Genomic DNA, 25,726 nt, shown 5'->3' on the forward strand with positions numbered 1-25,726 from the left:
AGTTTGTTATTTCTCTGTGTGTGTGTGTGTGTGTGTGTGTGTGTGTGTGTGTGTGTGTGTGTGTGTGTGTGTGTATTTAGATTTTATCCAGGTAGTTAATGGTTCTCGGTTTGCCCGTTTTTAATTGATTACGTTCACAGGCCTTCACCAAAGAGAGCCACAGACAGACTCATTAAACTGAAACAAAATGCATACATGCATTTTCCATGTAGTTTTGTTTTGTAACATTTTAACTACAGTGTAAAATGTTACAATGAATTGAATCTGATCAAATTGTCTGTTTACAGGCACATTTTCCTTAATGGTTAATTATTAATTAATAAACATTTAATTTGTTATAGTTTTTCATATTTGTTTCATTTTACTCAGAGTTGTTGCTTCATATTGATTGATTGTGACAGTGGAAGCAGGTCACTACTGTTTATTGATGACGTGACTGCTGATAGAAACAGCAGCAGGATGAATCCTGAAGGACAGAGCTTCACAGTGCAAATGGATAATGACCCAAACCAAACTGCATAAACAACCTAAGATGGCCAAGAAAGTATAGAGACCCACAAACAATCAGCAGCTGAAGGTGGCTTTAGTCTCAAAGGAAGATATGCAGCAGCTGGTGTTCTCCATTGGTTCTAGACTTATTTTCCCCAGTTACTTTAGAGCCTCTGTAAATTGGGTACTTTGTATAGCTACAATGTTTTTATTAAAACCCTTGAATCAAAGTTCAAAGTCTGTACTTCAGTCACATCTTAACTCTTTCAAACTCCACGAAAAAAAAAAAAGGAATTTGTTTCATTTTGTTGTCTTAAACTTCTGGACCTAACTCTGTAATTGCACCACATAACATCACTGACTTTGAAGAGTCTCTTTTAGGTCATTCAGTGTTTTAACATATAGTTTTTAAAATAATTGGGAATGAAAAAAAAATGTTCAGAAAGAAGCAGCAAATTAAAACGTGGATGAAATCACACTGGAAGCAGGAGGGGAAAAAGCTGGCCACCATTAACACAGGAGAGGCACAATATCGTGGGAATTTGTAGAGAAAACAGGGCACTCATGGAAGATACTCATTATACTTGCTCCAGTGTTTACATGAATAATGACAGAAATAGCTGACACAGTTTAGGAGTGAACTGTGTCTAGATGGCGGTTACAGAAAGCATCGAACACAGCTGACAAATTGAGACTTCCGAAACGTGTGAGTAGGTTTCCAGAGAGTAAGCTGATGCTTGGTCCCTTTGGGCATCGTAAATACTGAATCATCCAGTGTGTATCGGGAGTCATCTGAGGATGCATAAAGATAACAACAGCTCCTCTCTTTCATTCACAGGTATGAAGAATAGGGAGCTGCTGGAGTCGTCGCGCGGGCATGTTTGTCCTCTGGCCGTTCAGCCTGTGTGTCTCTGCTGTGCACACAGGAGGGAGAAGAAAGACCGTCTAAAAATAAACTGACACCCACCACCAGCAGGAAAACAACATCCAAACTGACAAAAACAGAGAAAAAGAGCAAAGAAGAGCCCTCTTTCCACCCTGTCTGCCTCTTTCTCTGCTCCATTTCTGTTTCTGTGTCCTCATTACGTGCTGAGAGGAGGTCATGTCCCAGTCTGGAAAAGTCCTTCATCTGTATGTGGAAGTGAGGTCTGCCCCAGATCAGAATGGAGGAAAGAGGGAGAGTGAAGAAGGGATTGCTCAGGGGCATTCGGTTCAGGACAGTCCCGCGGAGCTCCTCTCTCAGCTAACGAGCCAGACGACACGCCAGATCGTCAGCAAAGCCTCCACGGCTCGCCACCTGGCTCAGGACTGCACGCACGGCCAGTCTCCCTCTCGAAACACCGTTAGCTTTCAGCTCCAGCAAACCAGCAGCTCACCTACGATCAGCAAGCGTTGGAGCTCACCCCTGCACTCTTCACCAGCGACCTCTTCGGGAAAAGTCAGTGTCCCTCACACCCCTCCTATTCGCAAGAGACTTAATGAAGAGGAAGTCAGCGACGGGAAGCGGAGTGTGGTCACCTTCAGTTACGTCGAGAAGTCAAATGTGAAGAAAGTGGAGAGTCCACGCAACTCTGTGTGCGAGAGACAAGCCAAAGAGGAATGGTCCACGTCTTCCAGCTTTCGAAAACGCCTCAGCGACCCAGTTTGGTTTGGGAGTCCCGATTCATCGTGCAGCTCCAGTCCCAAGCTGACTTTCCAGAGTCCAGGAAGTCACCAGCAGACGTTCTCCCCCGGCCTTTGCAAGCCACACTTTGACCCCATCGGCAGGGCAGCTACCAAGAGGGCTGTAGAGGAGTTTGGATCCCCCTTATTGAGGATTAAACTGGCCCACGCACTTGAGCACACCTCAGCTTCATGCTACTACCAACAACCGCGCTGTCAGTCCTGGGCTGGATCTCCCGTTCAGCGTCAGAACATCAGCGTAAACCCCAAAGATCTGGCTCCATGTGGGCTGCCTTGGAGCCCAGCCTCAGACCAGCTATCCTCGCAGTCCAAGCAGTCCTCGCTTGAGAGATCTGGGCCCCCTGAGCCCCAAAGCCCTCTTCTGACTGGAAGTCCAGCTGTCAACAGACACATTAAGAGGACCTGCAATATGAGCACTTCACCGCAGGGCGCAATCCTCCAACTTGGCAATAATGGAGTCGACGGTTTGAACCAGTTAAGCAACAGCAAATCTTCCTCTCCAGCTCACAGTCCTGAAGAGGCCACCAAAGCATCTTCAGTTCTCACAGAGGCGAGGAGGTCCTCGTTGCACAATCCTTTAGGAGAGCTCACAAGCAGCTCAAACTCTGGAGAACCCGCTCCAAATGCACAACAGTTTAAGCAAACGCTCAGAATGAACATCCCTTTAAACGACCAACAACACACGCCAGCAACCGACAACACAGACTCACACCAGCCTGAAAACTCACGATCACAAGAGACAAACTGTCACACTAATCATGACACAATGCAGCAGAGCTCCATCTTATCAGCCACTCAGAATTCCCCCGCCCTTCCTTCACGTGTCCTTCGTCCCTCTCATCCTCCCACAGAGCTCAGCTCACCCATTAGGGACCCGAGGCTATTCCAAGCTGAGCTCCGACCGCCAGATACCCCCACCCTGCATCGCCGTCAGCCGCCACAGTACACTGGAGACTCCTGGTCCCCAGGCCTGGACAGGAGAGGAGATCCAAGCTGTTTCGAGAAAGGGGACTGCACAGAGCTCGCTCGCAGACTCTTTATCAATCAAAGTGTTGAGGAGGCGCCGGTCAGCTGGACTTCCAGGCAGGAGTGGGGGAATGGCGTGGAAAACAGCCCCAAGCCAAGCCCCGACCCCGTATTACAGTCTAAAAGGGTCCAAACATCTGATCAACAATCCAGGCAGCGCCGCAGGCCTCTCAGCCCGACAGCACAGCAGAAGCGGGCTGAGCAGAGGAGGAGGGAGATCCTTCTTCTGGGTCCTGTGGTGCTGGACTCTGGAGAGGAGGATGAGGGCTGTGATGAGGAAGAGCAAGGTAACGAGAGGGAGGGATATGGTGCAGCACTGCAGCCTCGTTCTCGAAGGGCCGAAGAGCCTCCTGAGGGGGAGCAGAATGGCGTTATGGGAGGGTCGTCTTCACGGAGCTCCAGCGGGGTGACGGGGAGCTTGGGAGACAGGGACTGTGTGTCCCCAGAGTCCAGCCAGTCCAGTCACCAGAGCAATGAGACCGGGGCTGCCACCTCAGGAATACAGGTGGGTTCTGCTGATAACAAAAAAGAAGGAAGGAAGGCATACTTGGATTTTTGACTGTATGCTAACCACCTTTTCCCCTCCTGCCCATTAATGCTGCACTGCAGAGTTAGCCTCTAAGCTAGTGTGTGTCTCTTGCAGACGGACAGTGGATGTGCAGCGCCCGTGCCCTCGCTGCACTGTCAGAAGATCGCTCGTGCTAAGTGGGAGTTTTTATTCGGGACCCCTGCTGAGGAGGCTGCTGGCAGGGGGGAGAAACGTGAGAGCATTTCTGTCTTACTTATATTGAGTTTCTGCACGTTCTGCCTTCATGTTCTTCCTTCCTCTCATGGGAACATTTCACACAGAGATAGAGAAGCTAGTGAAGTAGCAGTACTGCTTTCAATGTCGCAGTTTGTCGCTCAGGGAAACATACTCAGGTGTGATGTGTCAGCTGATACAGGAACAGCAGCAGGGATTTCTTCACAAAAGCTTTTCTGTTTAACTAAGGAAAATAAAATCAGGGCGCTTCCTAATATAATTCTCCCATTTATTGTAAACATTTTAGTTTCAACAAGGATATCTGTGAATTTTATTTATTGTTATCATCATAGAAATATTTGAAAAAAGTAAAAAAAAAAAAGAATTTTTTTTACCGAACTTGCAAAGTAAACCATAACATTCACAATTTGAGAAAACTGTGTTTGGCAGCACGATGCAAGAAGGCAGTGTTCTACTCCCTACCATTTACAAAGGGGAACCAATCAGAAGAAAGCTTGCTTAAACGAAGGATGGTCTTAAAGGGGGAGGAGCAAAAATAGCTTGCTTCAGACATATGATCAGCTGCAAAGCTATGCTAAGAGCTAGTAGCCCTATAGCCCTGCCAGACTGGCGACCTGTCCAGGGTGTACCCCGCCTCTCGCCCTATAACAGCTGGGATAGGCTCCAGTGCCCCCCGTGACCCTGAAAGGGATAAGTGGATGGATGGATCATCAATTTAACATGTAACTTGATCAATCAAAGGTATATAAATTGACAGTAATAGAATACAAATTTGATGCTGTAAATATTCTGATGTTATACACTGAACAAAAATATAAACGCAACACTTTTGTTTTTGCTCCCATTCCCCATGGGATGGACGTAGAGACCTAAAATTCATTCCAGATACACAATATAACCATCCCTCCCAAACAGTGATCACAAATCAGTCCAAATGTGTGGTAGTGGGCACATCTGCTATATTGAGATAATCCATCCCACCTCACAGGTGTGCCACATCAGGATGCTGATCTGACATCATGAGTAGTGCACAGGTGTACCTCAGACTGCCCACAACAAAAGGCCACCCTGGAATGTGCAGTTTTGTCTCACAGCAAAATGCCACAGATGCCACAAGCAATGAGGGAGCGTGCAATTGGCATGCTGACAGCAGGAATGTCAACCAGATCTGTCGCCCGTGCATTGAATGTTCATTTCTCAACCATAAGCCGTCTCCACAGGCGTTTCAGAGAATATGGCAGCACATCCAACCGGCCTCACAACCGCAGACCTCGTGTAACCACACCAGCCCAGGACCTCCACATCCAGCAGGTTCACCTCCAAGATCGTCTGAGACCAGCCACCCAGACAGCTGCTGGAACAATTGGTTTGCACAACCAAACAATTTCTGCACAAACTGTCAGAAACCGTCTCAGGGACGCTCAACTGCATGCCCGTCGTCCTCATCGGGGTCTTGACCTGACTCCAGCTCGTCGCCGTAACAGACTTGTGTGGGCAAATGCTCACATTCGATGGCGTCTGGCACGTTGGAGAGGTGTGCGCTTCACGGATGAATCATGGTTCACATTGTTCAGGGCAGATGGCAGCTGAGAATGTCCCAGTTCTTGCATGGCCAGCATACTCACCGGACATGTCACCCATTGAGCATGTTCGGGATGTGCTTGACCGGCGTATACGACAGCGTGTACCAGTTCCCACGAATATCCAACAACCTCGCACAGCCATTGAAGTGGAGTGGACCAACATTCCACAGGCCACAATTGACAATCTGATAGACTCCATGCGACGATGTGTTGCACTGCATGAGGCAAATGGTGGTCACACCAGATACTGACCGGTTCTGGGTCCCCCAATAGCGCAAAAAACTGCACATTCCAGGGTGGCCTTTTGTTGTGGGCAGTCTGAGGTACACCTGTGCACTACTCATGATGTCAGATCAGCATCCTGATGTGGCACACCTGTGAGGTGGGATGGATTATCTCAATATGGCAGATGTGCCCACTACCACACATTTGGACTGATTTGTGACCACTGTTTGGGAGGGATGGTTATATTGTGTATCTGGAATGAATTTTAGGTCTCTACGTCCATCCCATGGGGAATGGGAGCAAAAACAAAGGTGTTGCGTTTATATTTTTGTTCAGTGTATATTGAAAAGGGGAAGAACAGACTTTTGGTCATTGCAGTCATAAAAATTCATTCAGTCATAACGATTAAGGCTTTAAACTTATGAGGAAAGTGTTACTGAGGTCGCAAATAAAGGCGCTTCTGGGCTGTTTTTCCATAGACTTCTATATGACCCAGTCTTTGTAAGCAGGGGAGTGGCACACTGCTAATCACCTCTACATTGTCCTCAGAAACCACATATGCCTTTTAAGTGATCATAATTGATTTTCTTCCTCTGCAGATTCTCCAGAGGGAACCTCCACAGCTCCTCCTAGTGGTAACTCCAGTGAGTCTCCCACCCCTACTCCGCCATCCTCCCTGCCTCTGCTTTCAGCCAACCACGAGGTGCAGCACGTGGAGGTAGAGCTGGTGACCCCTCCCCCAGCCGTCATAGGAACATCGCCCAAAACGGGCATCATTCGCAGGACACTCAAGTATTCAGAAACTGACCTGGACGCTGTCCCGCTTCGATGCTACCGTGAGACGGACATAGACGAGGTGCTGCTGGCCGAGCAGGAAGACGCCGACTCTGCATTTGGGAGCAACCGCAGCGTGCAGGGAACCTCAGGGACGGGCAGCAGCCCTCTGGGAGGGCTGGCTTATGGGAGAACAGATGGGGAGGAGGAGGCGATGAGGGAAGGAAGAGCTGTGGAGGAAGAAGGAGAAGACGATGAGGAGGAAGAGGAAGAAGAGGAAGAAATGGTGAGCTGGGCAAGTGTGAGGATGCAGGGAGACAGCAGGAAGCAGCAGTGTGCAGCTGAGGAGGAGCCTGAGGTGTTTGGACACCTTCTGAAGAGGTGAGCAGACGCCTTGTGTGAAGCTGTAAACACAAACAGGAGAATTCTGGTGATGCGGGATGTTCCCCTGACCTAAATGTAGGGATCTCATCCCTAACCTACTTTTCAAGTTGGTCATAATCAGGAAGTAAAAGTCACACCTTTAAACAGTTCAGTAAATTACGTTCTGGCAAAAGAAAAAAAAAATCTTATCAAAAGTCTCTTTTTCTTTATTTTCTATCCTGTCTGTTCAGACCAGTGGAAACCTTTTTCGACAACCACCATCCAGCCTTGAAATCCCCCATCTTGGTATCCGGACCCCGCCTCGCCACAGAGGACACCTTCAGCCGCCACTTTGAGAGCATCATGGAGTCGCACCGAGCCAAAGGGACGTCGTACAACAGCCTGGACAGCGAGGAGCTGCTCACCTCCAGCACCCACACTGTCCTGACCTTTGACCTGCCCACACTAACACCCGCTATCCACGGCCCCGTGTGCCAGAGCGCCAGGCAGATCGTCCAGCTCAGCTTCGCCCCGCTGGCGCACGATGAGAGGCCCAGTCTGTCTGACTCTATCTTTACTGTGACGGGGGACTCGGATGCCACCCGAGCTCCCTCCAGCGAGAGGCTGAGCAGCGGATCAGATGATACCCCGCCCAGAGGGCAGGAGCGTTCACAGCTGGGGAGCAGCTGGTACAGCAACCCCTCCTTCTCCTTACCCAGGTGAGATCACCTGTCAGGTGGAAAGTTCACTGATTAGTATTTTTGGTGAGTCTGAGATGTTATTTACGTATAAAAATCTGGGGGAGGATTCTGAAAAATTCTGCATCACTTTCAATGGGATCTTAAGAGGAGGAGAGGTGCAAAAAAAGCTATTGATTAAACCAAACTAGGGAGAAAATTACTCTAAACTACAGAAAACAGCTTCACAACAAGATGCCACCTCCTCACTGGGTCTAACGCTTAATCAGAGTATAAAAAGTACAGCTGGGGGCTGTGGCTCAGGAGGTAGAGCAGGTTTGGTGGTTCGATCGCTCCAGTCTTCATACCAAATGATCCTTGGGGAAGATACCAAACACAGTTGCTCCTGATGCATGAATGTTAGATATAAAACACTTAGATGCAGAAAAAGTGTTTGTATCAATGTGTGTGAGTAGGTAAATGAGGCATGAAGTATAAAGTGCTTTGGTGCTCAAGTAGAGGAGAAAAGTGCTGTTTAAGAACCGGTCATTCAAACAGTGCCAGTGGTTACAGAAAACCCCTTTCATTTTCTCCTGCACTGCTACTGTGCTCCAGGCCATTACTACTCAGGAAATAATCATCCAAACTTGTCTTCACTGCCATTATTATCAGCTGATTTCCAGGAAACACATGTAAAACACATCAGAAGAGCGGGAAATACAATCCCCCAAAACATCAACCTTATTCTGACTAACAGAGCACGTCACAAACCCACAAACAGAGAACAGAAACTTGATAACGATTAGGCTTATCGCCGTTTCTCTTTGAGATCAGGGTCTGATGAAAAGGGGGAAGGATCTATTTCACATGTTAAGGTCAATGTGTCCTGAAGGAGCCGTAAGGGGAAAATACACCATCGTCACAGGGTGTGGGGGCCGATTTTCATCTGTTCGTGCTCCTTTTTGCTTCTCTGAAATGACCTCACCTTCCAATGTCAACATGAGCAAAAGCTTTAAATTTAGCTCTCGCTCTTGACTGGCGATAAATTCGCCGGTCGAAGGCCATTTTTTTATGAGAAGAAGTGACACATACCGTAATGAAATCTGAACACAAGGAGACTCCTTGGACACACAGCTGTAAACGTTGACGTGTCTCCAGTGTCCATTTACGATCCGCCCGCACAACATGTAACAAGTGCAAACAGAGTTAATATGTCAGCATAGTGATACTAAAAGTGCTCCATTGCATCTCTGTATCTTAATTCTTTCACTCTGCTGCATCAACTTTGTAGTTCAAAGCCTAATTTATCATATAGTGGGCTTAGTACAGCCCATCAGTTCATCTTCTACCTGAAATAAGCTGTTGTAGCGTTCTTTCCATCTTCTTATAAGCCAACTTACTGTATCAGGGAGGGATCCCTCTTTCTATGACATTATGCAGAGCATATATATATATATACTACACTTGAGAAATAATAATCATATAAACCTCTCTGGACAGGCAAAGCTACAGTATGTAAACAGGACCTTATCTTTTGTATTTCTGAATCCTTTTCCCTTTAAATACTAATTCTACAACACACAACAAACAAATCCAGGTCCGTCTAATATGCTTAAAGTTGACTTTTTCACTGAGTCGAACCCCGACCTGCCACCCAGCCTGGCATTATGAGCCAACATCAGTGCCGGACCTCACTAACGCTCCTGTGGCTGAACGGCGGAAAGTCCCTGAAGCCAGGATCTGGCAGAGAGCCTGAAACCAGAAGGCAGGGGAGGCTGCTCCAGCAGGAGATTAATCTGGGTTTTTGGAAGGAGATGTTCCAACGGTCATAAGCTGTTTTCCCACACGGACAGATTCTGATTATTTCAGGAGAATCAGATCCAGATATTTTACAGTTTTTGTAAAACTTGTATCACACAGCAGGAAATAGTTCACATAAAAGTAAAAGGTCAACACACCACACTATTAGCTGAGCAGCTCATTCGCACATCGGCACAATAGGACATCACACTGAGTTTAAGAGGGGGCTGTCAGGTTATAGCAGACATTTACATTTCTAACATGCACTTCACATGTCTGGAAGTTCAAAATCAAGAACCTTTATTGTCACACAATAAAATGACAGTTACAGCAACCTTAGATGGTGTGTGATGTGCCACAGATATGAAACATAAAATATCATAAATATAAAATGCGTATATATATATATATATATATATATATATATATATATATATATATATATATATATATATATATATATATATATTAGGGGTGCAACGATATTCGTATCGATATTGAACCGTTCGATACAGTGCTTTCGGTTCGGTACACATATGTATCGAACAATACAACATTTGTAATTTATTTTATCAACTTTCCTTCTGACGATGCTGTCTGTGTTGAGCGCTCAGTGAATCTGCGTTCGACTACTCCGCCTAGGCTGCACTGTCGAGCGCAGATCCACTGAGCGCTCCACACAGACAGCATCGTCAGAAGGAAGAGCGCAGGGCACCTCCCCCACCCTCATTCAGATGTGGTGTTTGGAATTATTTTGGTTTTCATGTGGTGTATGACCCTGAAGGTAAGCGAGTCATGGACTAAAGTAAAACAGTATGTTGGATGTGCCACACAATGCTCAATTACATGGGTGGGAACTAGTGTGTTAGCACAGTTAGCTCGTTAATGTGTTGGCCGTCTAGCCCCATGCACGGCCGTGTTGTGGCGTTAAGGTCATTTCAACGAGATTAACCTGAAAGCACTAGTGGGAACACAACGAATATGACTGCACATTTACGCCGACATCATCCTAGTGCAAAGACAAAAACAACAAGCATGCTACTAACTTTAGCCGAGTCATTTAGACAGCTGTTAGCACATGATTCTCCTTATGCTGCTGAGAATATAGCCCAGAAGAAGCGGATAGTATAGCTTTTATTTTGGAAAGAGACATTTCTCTGTAATAAACTCTCTTTTCCAAAGATGAGTGATTCCTCAATCAGATACAGGGCTTGCAATATCGCTAGCCCGACCTCCCGGAGCTAGCGATTTTTCCAGTCGGGCTATTGTAGGAAGAAAAATATATGTCAATGCTTTTGCATTCTTTCGGAAATGTAGCTGGGTAATTATGTCATTGGCATCGGTGAGCCACTGTCAATATGTGACATATTGAAATCGCGTTTGAATTTGCGCTTGTTTTTTTGCTTTCACTTTGCAATCGTGTGAACTGTGTATAGAGAGCGACAGCACTGATCTGTGAGTGATGATAATTTGCGCACCAATTCCTCTGACATCGTCTTATTAATCGTTAGCTTACTATGCAAACATGACAAGTGAAATCTCCCGCAGCTTAAACATGTGAGAGGTTGATCGCGCAGAGAATCGCTGAGCTTATGTGAGTGAGCGTGTAAAAGCATTTCAGTTCTGCTGAGCCAAATAAGACAGGTCAGGGTGAAGAAGTGACAGCCAAAGAAAAACTTACCACAAAACGGAGAAGTTATGACAAATCAGACTATAAGGCAAAAAGAAAGTGCAGCTTTACGGTTTCATGGACAAAAGAATTTCTGTGGCTGCAATATGACGAGCTAAATAACCAGGGCTGCACATAAGTGGTCCGCAGGTGCGCATTCGCTGTCAAAATAAAAAACACGTACAAGGGTTAGGGTTAAATTTAAAAACTGTACTTTTGAGTTAAAATATATATTTATAATTTTAATAAATGACAAATTAAGAAGGCATGAACATTTTTTTTGTATCGAAAAAATATCGAACCGTGACACCAAAGAACCGAACCGAACCGTGAATTTTGTGTATCGTTGCACCCCTAATATATATATATATATATATATACATACATATATATCAGGTGTCCGACTTGGCCATGTAAGAATGTTCCACTTCTTTGCTTAAATAAACTCCTGGGTTGCTTTAGCTGTATGTTTTGGGTCATTGTCCATCTGTATTATGAAACGCCTCTCAATCCATTTGACTGCTTTTAGCTTTGAGTAGACAGTAAGTCTCTGAACACCTCAGAATTCATTCAGCTGTTTCTGTCCTGTGTCGAATCACCAGTAAACACTAGTGTCCCAGTGCCGCTGGCAGCCATGCACACCCAAGCCATCACACTGTGTGTCTGCCATGTTTTACAGATGATGTGGTATCCTTTGGATCACGAGCTGTTCCACACTTTCTTCATACTTTTTTCTTACCATCACTCTGGTAGAGGTTGATCTTGGTTTCATTTGTACAGAGAATGTTTCTCCAGAACTTTTTTTTTAGATGTTTTTTTTTTTTTTAAGCGAAGTCCCATCTAGCCTTTCTATTCTTGAGGTTTATGGGTGGCTTGCACCTTACAGTGAACCTTCTGTATTTACTTTCATGTAGTCTTCTCTTCATGGTAGACTTGGATATTGATATGCCTACCACCTGGAGAGTATTATTCACTTGGTTGGCTGCTGTGAAGGGGTTTCTCTTTACCATGGAAATGATTCTGCGATCATCCGCCACTGTTGTCTTATGTGGATGAAAAGTCAGAGTTGTTCTCTCTGAATGGAGTTTTAAATCACAGAGTTTCTGAAGTAGATTCAGTTCTAATGCAGCGTTGATTGTCTCCTATCTGAGGTCAGAGCCCTGTTAATGGACTGTTGTCAGGTTCCAGACTAACGAGCGTCTCTGCCTCTGTCTGTCTCCCTGCACAGAGCACTGCAGCAGTGCTATTCTGGAGAGTCGAGTATGCTAAAGTGAAGGTCGTTAGAAGGCCGCCTGTGGTCCCTCTGCTGTCTGCCAGCCGTGTATGGGTGTATCCATCTGTCTGTGCGTGTGTTTGTGCATGCACATGCACCCTTTTCTTTGGGTTTGTGTGTGCGTGAAGTGCATGCACGGATGTGTGATGCACAGCAGATGGCGGCTGCAGCAGCGAGAGACTCACCTTGACTGTCCCAAAGACTTCATTTTGTCTCTCTGCAGAGTGTTTATCTGAATGCAGATAGCCCTGACACGCACATGCCGGTATATGTGACAGATTCCACCTGTTTCTGCTTTTCGGTGTCTCCAACTCTGCTTATGTGTGACTGCTTTGTGAATGTCACCCTAACTTAGTGTGACAGCACTGCAGAGGTGGAGTGAGCGCACTGCTGCTGCTTTCGCCACAAGATGGCGTAAGAGGACAGCAGTCTTGCTGCTGAGTGCTGTTTGGAAAGAGTGAGCGTAATATGTTGCAGGTGTGTGACTTGCAGCCCGATCACAGTGTGTGTTTTAGTGTGTTTGTGTGTCCAAGGAAGGAATCGGTCTCAAGTTTCAGCGGATTCATAGTCAAAATCTTACAAAACAAAGCAGCTTCATTTTGTCTCATTTTGTAAACCTGAACTCGTACTTTAGTTTCAGATTTTTTCCTGATGAACTAAACAGTGAAGGCAAATGTTTGCTAAGTGCTGATCTTATCGCACTCTTGCTGGCCTGAAGCTGTGGAATCCAGGAGTGAGACGGCCAGGCAAATATCCCTGAAGGCTTGTCCATACTTTGATAAAAGTTGGAATTTCGCTCCCCTCCTCCCTCTCCTCCTACTCCTCCTCTTCCTCCTTCCCTCACATCACCCTTTTCAGATGCTCTGTACCATTAGACAGTGGCTCATTGTGTCGAGCTGCCCAGTGGACTGAGAGGGGGTTCAATTATCCGTGGACACCGTTAAAGCAGAGGTTGACACTGGGAATTCTCTCAGGCCCTCTCGGCATTGTGCTGGCTCTCGATGGGACAATGCTAACAGGTGGCAGAGCCTAAGCTACAGTGCTGGCGTAATCTCATAATTATGAACACTCCTGCAGGCCCAGATGAAGCGTATGCTGTAAACAGATGTAGACAAAAGGCCACCTTTTCTTTGCCCGAGGCAGCAGAGCAAACCGTTTGGGCACACACACCCAGCAGTTTAAACCTGACACTTCACACTTTTGGTGTTCTGTGTAGGTGTGTGAAAAAAAAGCTTACATCACAAACAAGGTAAACTACAATTTGAACAACACTCAAAGGATGGACATGCCAAGTGCGTGTAATTGGAGATGCGTGTAGACGGAGAGAGGAATGAATGCAGGAGGGTGATTTTTTTTTTTTAGGGAAAAGACAAGCCAAGTCTCATGCCATGCTTTGAATCCAAGGTCAGTAGGGGACAGTGAGAGTTTACACAGTGGAACAGGGAGGGAGAAAGAGAGAGGGAGGAGTGAAAAGAGGGAAGAGAAACAACAGCAAACAGACTCAGAGGGGAAAAGATAGAGTCCGAGAGGCATTGCAGGACAAACAGCTCTTTTACTTTGGGGGGGAGAGAGGAGGCTTGCTGAGAGGATCAAATGACAGCAAACACGGGGGGAGAGTGAGAAAGTGGACGGAAAGAAAGGAGGCACCCATGAAGTCTCAGTCAGCCTCGAAACCCGGGAGAGGAGCGTCAAAGCCTGCTGGCCTCCTGGGAGAGAGTGCAGGTGTTCTCCTCCATTAGGCCTGCCAAGTGCACGGCGATGCGTTCAGGGTACGAGGCGAGGGGGAGAAGAAGGTTCAGTCGGGCGAGCGGTCAGAGGAGAGGCGCCGGCCATGTGACGCCAGCGAGGACGCCGGCCGTCTTCTGTTGTCAGGGCTCGTCTGCAGCCGGGGAGGAGAGGTACTTAGAAAATAGGCGGTCTTGCCACAGGTAGGTCAACACCCAGGAACCTGTCTCACCTGTCTGTCGTGTATATGTGAACATTTGAATATCATGTTTGTGGAACAGACGTGCAGATATGCAGATAACAGTAATTCTGGGAAAATTGTCTGACTGCCCATGTAGCTCTCGTGAACATCGAGACGTTTGCCCAACTTTTTCCTTCGCTTTGGACTTTTAATTTCAAGTTAGTGATGACGGCTGATCGCGGGATGGTTCAGAACTTTATGTCATTGTAAATTTCTGGCATGGAGGGCTATAAAGTTCCAGACATCCATTACCATCAGGCTTTGAACAGTCACGACTCCCAGATGTTATATCAGCACAGTGGAAACAAAAAACTCAGTTTTAACAGGAAGAAAGCTGAAGGCCCAGGGAGAGGCTTACTTATATGTGCCATAAAAAGTATTAGAACACTGCATCTTGTTTTAAAAACATCTATTCAACCGTTAGTGAACTTCATTCTTATTTAATTGTTTAAATAAATCTAAACTAAATGTTAATTAACTTTCAGTTAAAAAATACATATTTCTTTCCACTTTTGCTTCAGTTGATCAATTGTTGGGTTCACATTTGCACTTTTTATCGGATGTTTATGGGTGTAGACATTCCTGAGGTTAAAACCTCGGTTGATGTTTTTGGTATTGATGAAAATATGTTGGTGCCTTGTGAAGAGACTGTTATATGAAAATGTGGTGTGGACTAAGGTATTATAGTTAACTAAATCTAGCTGTGAAAAAAAAACCATTGTAGTTAACACAAATACAAAATAGACTTTTTAAAAATAAAAAATAGCTGCAATCAAATAAAGAAATATCCTTATTTGTTTGGTAAATTAGCTTTAAATGAGCTTTTAAAAAAATCGGTTTAGATTGTAATATCCATTTCTTGTAGGGATTTTGAGTTGTTGGGTTCACGTTTGGATTTTTATTTAAACTTTCCCATAAATTACTCGATGTTTTGTGGATACATGCACTTCAGACATCGTGGAGTCTGAAGTCTAGTGAGAGAGGACTTCACTCTTCCTCAGCTCTAGCACCACCAGCAGGTCATCACTTCTTTTACTATTTCAGCATCTTCTGGGACATTCATGGTCCCGGGTCGTGAATGCCCACGATTCCTGTTGATCCCCTGACCTTGTATCTAAAGCTAGCAGCAGGCTGACATGTTTTGGCTTTTAGTGGATTGTCTTAACAGCTGTTGAACTCATATTATTTAAGAGACCCCCCGACTTTTCCTCTAGCAGCCTGTACCAGCAGGCCACATCAGAGTATCTGTTTGAAGCATTGGTGCACAAATTTCTGCAGTTAACAGATGGAAAATTAAACAGTAAAAAAAATCAGTTTTGCTGGGAGATGGTGGCCTAGTTTCTTTTTTTTCCATTAGGGTTAGATTCACTCTGTATTTTATCCAACACAGTGTCACAAATCTATTGATCATTCTTGTGATTTTTATGACCCCGTCCCTGTCTGCCCTCATATGCACTGATTCTTGTCCACATTTAGAGGTCGGAGCAGAGCACATCAGAGATCCAAGTTTGAGTTATGACCACAGATGGGGTTACTTTTCAGCCACTACTTCACATTTTTCTACGGCGATGGGCTGATTCTGTTCATTTTCTCAACATCTATTGACTCCATTGCTGTAGAATTTACAAAACAACAAGAGATCTGGTGGACTGGTCATCACTGACCGCTCAAAGAAAACACAAATGGTATATTTTCCTCTATAAACCCATTTATTCTCTTTCCAGTACCAACAGTTACCAGCTACGCTCCTCTGAGCGGTTGCACTTCGAACATGAAATAATTTAAATATTTTATGTTGTATTTGTAGCATTTTTTTAGACGTTTCAGCTTTTATGGCTCCTATCTTGGTTAGGTCTTTAATGTAAAAGAGATCTCAGTTGGACTTCCTGTTAAAATAGAGGTAATGATAAATAATAATAAAAGACACACTTTATTCCAGATTTGGGAAATTCTTTCTATTTTAAAAGTAATGAAATAATAAGGCATTCACTCCTCCCACTTGTAGTCATCCTTCCACTTTCATCTTGGATCACAATCTAGTAAAAATGCACACTTCTCCATTATCTTGTTTTTTTTAAAACTCAAAATAAAAATATTTTCAAAATAAAGGTGCCCATCTGCCAAACTGCACTGTGTTTACTGCAAATTAGCATGCTAACACAAGGACCTCAGACTCAGTCTCAGTAAACATTTTACCGGCTGATCCTCTGTGTGCTTTGTGAAACCACAGTTGACCTTTGAACCCTTGTGGCTTTCTGTTTTTAATCCCTGTTTGCTCTGGTGTGATTTGCCTGACTCATGTACAGTATGAGAATGTGTGAATGAGCGAAGCGAAGCCTGTGGGTTTTCTTGGCTCGCTCCTCATGCCGAGAGATCCAAGTGAGAGCTCGCCTTATTCAGGAAGTGTTTTCGTTCTTTCTTTCTTTCTTTTTGGATTACATCTCTGGGCTGCTGGACTGTCTTTGTTTTCTCTGGCGTGACCAGAATGGCCACGCAGCTCTAGATGGCACAGACAAAAAACAAAAAAGCCAAAGTCATGTTGAGTTTTCGGCAAGTGAACTCAGAGACCTCATTCATCTTTAAGCAGAGGATGGAAAAGTAGTTCTCTTTTAGCTCAGTGTGACATAACATGCTTAAATTATTATCACAGGAATAATTCAGATGTAATAAGTTTCACACTTCTGAACTGGCTAATGCTTTGAAGGGGCTTAATTAGGATGTGATAACAAAAGTGGGAAAGCTGGCAAAAGAGGAGATTCTGAATGCAGTTGATAAACTACATAATCATACGGCATGCTGTGTTTGAATATAAAATTAAAGATCTGCATATGTTCTGATGTATGTGATGCTCAGCTTGTTTATTCGGTTGTTTCCAGCACATTCAGGATTCATCACGTGTCTTTACTCTTATTTTATTTCACATTTTTACATTTTTTTTGCTGCTTTTCCCCGATCAGGCTCGCTGTTTTCATCTCTCTTTTATCTGGTCTCGTTTTCTTTACTTACACAGGAAACATTAATATCATTAAATTATTGATAAACTGGATTTATGGGGTTTATTATATCAGCGTCATTCTTTGTTCCCCCTTTTATCCTTTTTTGCACTGTCCCTTTGAATTATTCACCATTTCTGTTAACCATAATGTTCTTTATTTCCTTCTCAGCACCTGATTTTAATAACTCTTTCCACTTTGTCTTACACCACCACCTTCCCATCTTACCCCTTAGCAGGGAGAAGGCCCGTCTAGCGACCGACTCCGAGCTGGACCAGGACCTCAGCGACAGGCTGGGCCTGGGCAGCAGTGACACCCTGACCAACGGCAGCCATCGTGCCGATGTGGCAGCGGCCAAACGCCTGGCCAAACGTCTCTTCAACTTGGACGGCTTCAGGAAGTCGGATGTAGCGCGTCACCTCAGCAAGAAGTAAGCTGCTGCATTCAGCCACAAGGCTCTATCAGCCTTCACCTGCAGCACTTTGGATCAACTAAAAGGCTTCTTATGGAGCTCTTAGTACAAACTAATAATAATGATGATGATGTTTAATTACAGTAGTCCAGCCAAGAAGTAATAAGTGCATAAACTAGTTTTTCAGCATCATTCTAAGACAGGATGTGTCTAATTTTAGTGATCCTGAGATGGAAGAAGGCATACATACCCTGGTCAAACATGATTGGAGGCCAAGGTTGGGCTGCAAGGCAATCAAACTAATCCATTGTAGTTTAATTAAGATAGTTCAATGCAATGCACCAAGCATTTATGTTATATTCATATGCATCATGAATTATTAATAATAATTCAACAAAATCAACCTCTACAGTATTACTACTGCCACTAAAAAATCAAAAATAACAATAAGAGGTTACTGCGTGTCATCATACTGTAAGATGAATGTAAAAATCTCCTTCCTGCAGCATCTTATTTTTATTTAATGAAAGCCATTAAACTGTGACCCATGTAAATTCAGTTTCCTGCACATTTATTACTCTGCTCCCCTGTTACAGCAGATCTGCATTCCTCCGCTGCTCGATCAGCCCGTCAGTCTGTCAGCTGCTTTGCTCGTGCTGATGAGAAAGAATTTGGGATTAAAGGGTTTTCTCGTCTTCTGACAGCTGCACCCTGGGAATCTCCTCCCTTTTTCTTCTCTGTGTTTCTGGCCTCCGGTCTGCATCTCAATCTGACTGTGCCAGTGCACGCCGACTGACTGACAGCCCAAACTGAGCCCATTCACCGAGCTGAGAAAGCTGCCATCCGAGTGTTTGACTGACACTCTGAGTTTTAATGATCGCTGTAGTTTCTTTGCTTCTTCCCGCGGTTATTTTCTCTCCTAATAAACCTGCGTATAATTCTACTGTGTCTCTGTTTGCTTATTTGCAGCAATGACTTCAGTCGCATGGTTGCAGAAGAGTATTTGAGTTTCTTCAATTTCACAGGCCTAACTCTGGACCAGGCGCTGCGGTAAGAAATCACAGTTAAACCAGTTTTTACTTTGACAGAGACGCCTGATGTTAGATTACTGAAAAATGGCCAAGAGTTCCCCTAAAATCAACAAAGCATTTGATTATTGGTGTAAACCTCTTCTCTCTCTGTGATGCTGATCCCAGTTAGAGAGAAAAACGCACATTTGATGTCTTTGTTTTCTTTTGTGGTTGCCCTCCTCTGGTAAACACTGCTCTCTAGAGGCCAGCTGTGAAATTGCAGTGAAAGACTATTGACAGCATAAACATGCATGCTGTTAAAGAGGTTTATGTTTGTTATCTTTATTTATTAGATTTATTCATTCTGGGCATAAACTGAAAAACAACCAATACTGTGAGGTTTTTTGTTGTTTTTTTTTCTTTATGAACTTTGCTCAAGAAAAAGTAATAATCTACAGGATTTAAAATCAGTGTAACATTTTTACTGTGTAAAAATGTTCCATTCAAGAAAAAAGTCAAACAGATTACTCTCTGTACAAACTCCTTGTACATTACATATACAAAAGCTGGGACTTTAACTCTTTAACATTTAAGCTTCTAATCTTTCAACACCCCTGTTTTAAGGAAGTTCAATGTTTTACATAGTGTTGCTTTAATTAATCTGCATAATAATAATTGGCATAAGAAATGTGGCAAACTGAGAAGTCTTAACAACAGAGAAGCCACACAGAGATTGAGCCTGTTGTTCTACTCCAAACAGATAGGGGGAGCTCTTTATTGAATTTACTGAAGCTATACTACACTGTGCTTCAGAGGGTCGCCTGAGCTCACTCATGGTACTACATTCTTTCCATCAACAATAACTGTCGCTGAATTTATTCTGCAGCATCAACAAGAACAGTTAGAGTCATGTAACCATAAACAATAAACATCTTAAACAGCCACACATATCCCCAAGGCATGATGGGAGATAACTAGCTGCTCCCAACACGGCACAATAATAACAATTTATGTGCCAGAAATGACTCATTCATTTAACCTATCTGGATTGCCTGAAATATTAAGGCAATGTTTGATTCAAGACAAACAAAAGCATATTAAATATGTCAGACCTGCAATAAAACATAATTTCCAGGCTCAGGGACTAATATCTTAATTGAAACATTAAAAGCAAGAACATCCTGGTGTTAAATCTCTTGGAAATATTATGAACATATGAAAGTATGTATGGTATTTTTTAAACTTAAAAAAGACATTAGGATTATTTTAAGTCAGTTTTTAAATTGTCACATGACTTTGTACTTTGTATTTAAGTAAATGTAAGAGGATTTTACACTAAGATTTAAAAAATGTAATTAAAGAACATTTTTCTGTTTCTTGAGTGAGAGTGTGGCGTCATTGTATGTTTGGCTTTCAGGATACAAACACAAAGACAGGCTGCGTAAGAAAAAGCCTTTGATTATAGATTATCCAAAGTTCACTGAAGAATCTGCAGGCAAAACTTGAACCAAATCCAACAGACACGATACCAGCACAGGTTAACAGACATTACAACTAAATGAAGACAACTCTATGATACACACACACACACACACACACACACACACACACACACACACACACACACACACACACACACACACACACACAGGGTAATCTGGTAAGTGAACACAGCTGGGAAAAACTGTGGCACAGGCGAAGGTCATCAAATGACAAACAGGAAGTAAAACTGCAGTAAAGGCACAGCAGACACACACTATCAAATTAAAACAGGAAGTACGTAATAAACATTCAGAAACATGAAGTAAGAGAAAATAAACTCACCAATCATTTTCAGTCAGAGAAAATGAATTAAAATGTTCAAAAGGACAAAATCTACTTCAGAAGCATGTGACTCAGTCATTCCAGCATTTTCATGTGTTAATATATTTTGGTGATGTGGTGGAACATGAAAATGATGAATTTCAGGAACATAAAGCGTCCGATTTAAAAACAAAAGAAAAAAGAATTTGATTATTTAATTTCAACACTTCTAATAAAGGACAACAAAAGTCTAAAATTAGACTCCAAAAATACATGAGATGACTACGGTTTAAAAGAAAATACTTAAAATATAAAAAATCCAATTATATTTAATCTTATTTTACTTCATGCTTGAATTAGTACCTTCAGTTGCTGAAAACAATGATGAAGCTTTAAATGACTTTGTTTTTCCCTGCAATGTTGTTTTTTTCATGGAAACACTAAAGCTAGAAGTACAACTATCGTGTTTAAAAAAAAAAAAAGAGTCTAATAAATTTAATAGTAATGTAACACTACATCTGTTATTTTACTGCACTTTAATGGTAAAACAGTTTAAAACAGGTCATCTGTAACCATTTTGGTGTTTTAGCAACCATCTGCTGACTTTGTGTTTGTGCTGCAGGACTTTCCTCAGGCAGTTTGCGCTGATGGGGGAGACGCAGGAGAGGGAGAGGGTGCTGTCACACTTTTCCAGGCGTTACTTGGACTGCAACCCAAAAGTGATACCATCAGAAGGTGAATGCTGGTATAAATTTATTTATGTATATATGTGTCTATGGGTTGTTGTTTGTTTTTGCTTCCTATAGATTTAAATAGTCGCAGCATAAATAAATGAGAAGAAATCAGTAGATCAATAGCATAATGGGTCCTTTTAAGGTAATTTAGCAGGTGTAATAACCAAGTAAGATCATTTCATTTCTCACAGCAGCTGGTAAATTAATATGCATTTATTCAGTTAATGATTACTACATAAACAGGACTAACTGTAGTACCTGTGGTGTTTGTTTTGTGTAATGACTGCAGTGGCAGGCTAGTAAAAATTAACAGCATATATGAAAGCAGTATTGTTCGCCTTAAAACCACATTAGAAGGATGCACTTGTATTTATGCAAGTTCCCAGTAAAACTAGTTTCATAATCGCAGATGAGTCATTTTGCAGAGAAAGCTAACGCAGTGTTTCCACGTTTTAGATGCAGTTCACACTCTCACCTGTGCCCTGATGCTGCTTAACACTGATCTGCATGGTCAGGTAGGTATAATGCTCGAGTGTGTTTCAGTGAAGCTGGAAGTGTGCAGCAAGTGTGTAGGTGCTCACATGATAAACAAAGAAAGAGAGCTGTTTAAGAGCTGCGTTCTCCTCAGAGGCCCTTTGGATTAGCTGTGCGGAGTTTGTTTTTTTTTAGTATAAGACTCGGTTTGATCACCATCTCATCTGGGTCTGCAGGTCTGCCTGCTGAGCTCCTTTCTCCATCATTAATCTGCTGCTTTTATAATCAGAGCCTTCCTTTGGAAATCTGGGCCATTGGTGGCTCTTCTGTGTGATAGTGCAGCTCAGTGGATGAATGATTAATTAAAGTGGCTGCGAGGTGACAGGATCAGGGAGCGGCTCTTCCATGGAAGAGCACATCAGGAAAGTCTCTACATATTTTAACAAATTTAACTGTTAACTTTTTTGCGACTCTACCTGTTAATATTGGCGGTTCTTTTCTATAAATACCCTCTAATAGTGATTATAATTGGATTTGGTTTTGATTGGCAGGTCGGGTGCACAAGTTTTAATTTATTTTGGATTTTTCCAAATCAACATAGAGTCAGAAGTACACACTCACTTAAATCTTTGAATAAATGATGATGACGGTTCTATAAATGTCTTTTAACCTGGCAAGCCCGAGGCCTGTTAACTTCTCATTAGTGATCATGATTGACTACAACTGGTAGTTTCTTTTTACTGGAATAAAAAGGATTTGTTTGAGAGCACTCACTGGATCGACCAACACTCAAAAGAATGGGAAAGTCCAGAGAACTAATAAGGAGAACCACAGAGTTGGGAAGGTCTCTGGGAGATGTTCCCAAATGTCTGCAGATTCCAAGAGCATCAATTCACATTATTGTTTCTAAGTACAGGTTATTAGGACGCGTCACCACTTTGCTGAGTTCAGTAACCACCAAGGCTTAATCACTGTCCACAGTAAAGCCAGTTTTACATCCCCATGGACTGTGAAGTGATGTAAAACTTCAACACCTTCAAGTGACTGGAATTTACATCTTCCCACATGGACAAGCCAGATGCCTTCTGGAGAAAAGCTTTATCATCAGACAAGACAAAGATTGTGGACCTTGAACGTAGTGAAAACCTGTGGATTATGATTAAAAGCTAGTTTTGTGTGACACCCTGACCAACCAACCAAATTAAACAAACTCTACCATGTCTGCCAAGAAGAGTGGACACATATCCAGCCAGTATTATGCCTGAGGCTCATTGGTGGCTACCACGAGCATGTGGCCAAAAAATTAGGGGACATCTAACTAAATATTAGTGGGGATGTATGTATATATTTGAGCCTGTATGGGTTAGAGAAATTACAAAATAAGTTTATACTTGTGCATCTTGTTTTTTTTAAACTCATTAAACATGTATAATGTACAACCATTTCACCCTGAGCGAAAGAAACAAAAGAAATTATTTAAACCCGAGAATGAGCGGATGTAAGACTCTGGCCACGACTATAAATACGGTCTATTCACTGAACTGTCAGAGAGACTTTGCCTGAAAAGTATCTAAAAAGTAACCATTTAAATGAGAAGCTATCTCATCAAACACTAACTCAGCAGCGTTAATAATTTTGACACCTGACCAGTGATTTAATGCTTTTTGCATTGACAGCTTCTCCATAACTTTTCATAGTCAGAGGGACACTTACAATAAAAATTGACATTAATTAAGTTGAAGGCACTTTGTGTGAAATAAAGAGGTAAGGAATGTGTGTTAGCATGAAATAATAAATATTAAATGTCTATTGTTTTTTCCAGAACATTGGCAAGAGGATGTCATGCACACAATTCATTGGCAACCTGGAAGGACTGAACGATGGCCAGGATTTTCCCAAAGAACTGCTCAAAGTAAGCCAGTCTGAAATAGCACAAACGCACATGCTGTCATACGCAAACACACATCCCACATGAAAGTGAGCGGGCTGCCTCTGCCAGCGCTGTATTGTCCCTCAAATACTGCGCGACTGAGCCTGGCTGTCTGGCTCGCGCTTGTTGCCAGCTGGCATTCACCTCATCTCCAGGGGCATCCAATCAGAAGGCAACCCCAGGCCCGCCACTTCCCGGTATGCTCCGGCTTGGAACCTTGGGGCTTGACAACTAATTGTTTCGTGGTCTGGAGACGAAGAGAGTGACACACAGCCGACCTCGAGGCATCTGTGTGTGTGTGTGACTACAGCAGCATTAGATTAGCCTGTTAGCTTAACCAAGTTGAGCTCGGCCTGTCAGACAGAGGCCTGCAGGCCACATGACAGGGGGAAATAATCCAATCAGAGCTGGTTGCTTGTCCAATGGTGCTCATAATGATGATGCTGTTGATATAGTTTTGTCTGCAGAGCGGTCCATCAGCATGCCACGGGGCCCCTTAGTGCGAGTCAACAAGTTGCATTGCAGTATTAATAATGCATGAGGGAGCAAGTCCTTCTGCTGAACTGGCGGGAACCCTGAAATGAAAAGCCGAGCCTGTTATTAAGGGAAGATAGTATCCACGCTGAGGGCTTGTGACTGCAACAAAACCAGTCATGCATTATCTCTTTTATTTATGCTTGTGGAAATCCAGGAACTGTCTTTTTAATCATGCATTCCACTTTCCACAGCTTCTTTTATTCTCTTTCTCTCTCAATGAGACTTTTTTTTTACCCTGAAGCCTCTGCCTCCCATCCTCTGACTCTCTAAATGTTCTGCCTGCCCGCTCACTGCCCTGCTCCTTATCTCAGCTCCGTTTAGCTCCCGTGCAGTTTAATCTCTGCCTCTAGACTGAGTCTCACTGCCACCTTTATCTGCTCGCTTTCACCTCCATCCTGTTCTGCTCTGTTTTCTTGCCTCCCCTGACCGGTCATCTCTGCATTTGTTCTCTTCTGGTTTATGTCATTGTTACCTATAATTTTACCATTTCAAATTCCAACTCAACAACTATCATTCTCTGTAACCATAAAAAGATGCAGGTTAGGGTTAAGAGATATTTCACCGTGCTTCTTCTTTGCAAAGTGTATTGCAAACTAATTCAGTAGTTTGCCTTGATCAGACCAAGCATTTATATCTGCTGAAGTTAATGAAATCTAGAACTAAAATTCAAAGCTGCTCTTTTAGCTTATATTTCTTTTTGCACCAAACCCCATTCCCTCAAGAGACTTTACTTTTTACATTATACATGCTTCCCTTAAATAGTATCATTAGAAGGCAAAGCATACATTTCCACTGCTATGCAGATGACACCCAACTTTATCTGAGAGTGAAGCCAGATGATATAAATCAACTAGTAATAACTTTATAAAGACTTAAAACCTGGATGACGTCTAATTTCCTGCTTCTAAATTGAGATATAACTGAGGTTATTGTACTCGGCCTTAAAAACTTGGAAATATGGAGTCTAAACAAATATTTATCTGGATGGCATTACTTTGGCCTAAGGTAACACTGTGGGGAATCTTGGAGTTATTCTATGTCCCTAAATCCACATATTAAACAAACATGTAGGACTGCTTTCTTGCACTTGCACAATATCTCTAAAGGTCCTGTCCTGTCTCAGTGTGATGTTGGAAAAGTATGTGCATTTATTACTTCCAGGCTGGACTACTGTAATTGATTATTATCAGGATGTCCTAAAAAGCCTCCCTGAAAAGCCTTCAGTTAAAATGCTGCAGAAAAGTCCTGACAGGGACTAGAAAGAGAGAGCAGATTTCTCCTATACTGGCTTCCCTTCATTGGCTCCCTGTTAAATCCAGAAGTGAATTTATAATCCTGCTCCTCACATACAAGGTCTTGAAAAATCAGGCCCCATTTTATCTTAATGATCTATAGCACCATATGACTCCATTAGAGCACTTCACTCTCAGACCGCAGGCTTACTTGTGGTATTTAACAGTAGAATGGGAGGCAGAGCCTTCAGCTTTCAGGCCCCTCTTCTGTGGCTCCCAGTTTGGATTCAGCACAGACACTATCTCTACT

At 43.2% G+C, this 25,726-nt stretch overlaps 1 protein-coding gene across 4 annotated transcripts in view; it reads left to right on the plus strand.

Moving 5' to 3' along the window:
• The window catches only part of LOC113028038 (PH and SEC7 domain-containing protein 1-like), a 100,298-nt gene that overhangs the window by 26,906 nt on the left and 47,666 nt on the right, over nucleotides 1-25,726 (plus strand). For 3 of the 4 annotated variants that reach the window (XM_026177998.1, XM_026177997.1, XM_026177999.1), the window contains exons 2-10: nucleotides 1,328-3,703; nucleotides 3,842-3,959; nucleotides 6,369-6,924; nucleotides 7,158-7,625; nucleotides 17,520-17,714; nucleotides 18,666-18,746; nucleotides 21,132-21,244; nucleotides 21,700-21,758; nucleotides 23,540-23,629. In XM_026177998.1, coding sequence (XP_026033783.1) covers nucleotides 1,592-3,703; nucleotides 3,842-3,959; nucleotides 6,369-6,924; nucleotides 7,158-7,625; nucleotides 17,520-17,714; nucleotides 18,666-18,746; nucleotides 21,132-21,244; nucleotides 21,700-21,758; nucleotides 23,540-23,629 — 3,792 coding nt within the window. In that variant the 5' untranslated portion in view covers nucleotides 1,328-1,591. Of the gene's footprint in view, nucleotides 1-1,327; nucleotides 3,704-3,841; nucleotides 3,960-6,368; nucleotides 6,925-7,157; nucleotides 7,626-12,520; nucleotides 14,254-17,519; nucleotides 17,715-18,665; nucleotides 18,747-21,131; nucleotides 21,245-21,699; nucleotides 21,759-23,539; nucleotides 23,630-25,726 lie in introns of those variants that run through there. The other variant, XM_026178000.1, reaches the window with a different exon arrangement.

Source organism: Astatotilapia calliptera, chromosome 8, assembly GCF_900246225.1.
Source record: "Astatotilapia calliptera chromosome 8, fAstCal1.2, whole genome shotgun sequence".
NCBI lineage: Eukaryota > Metazoa > Chordata > Actinopteri > Cichliformes > Cichlidae > Astatotilapia > Astatotilapia calliptera.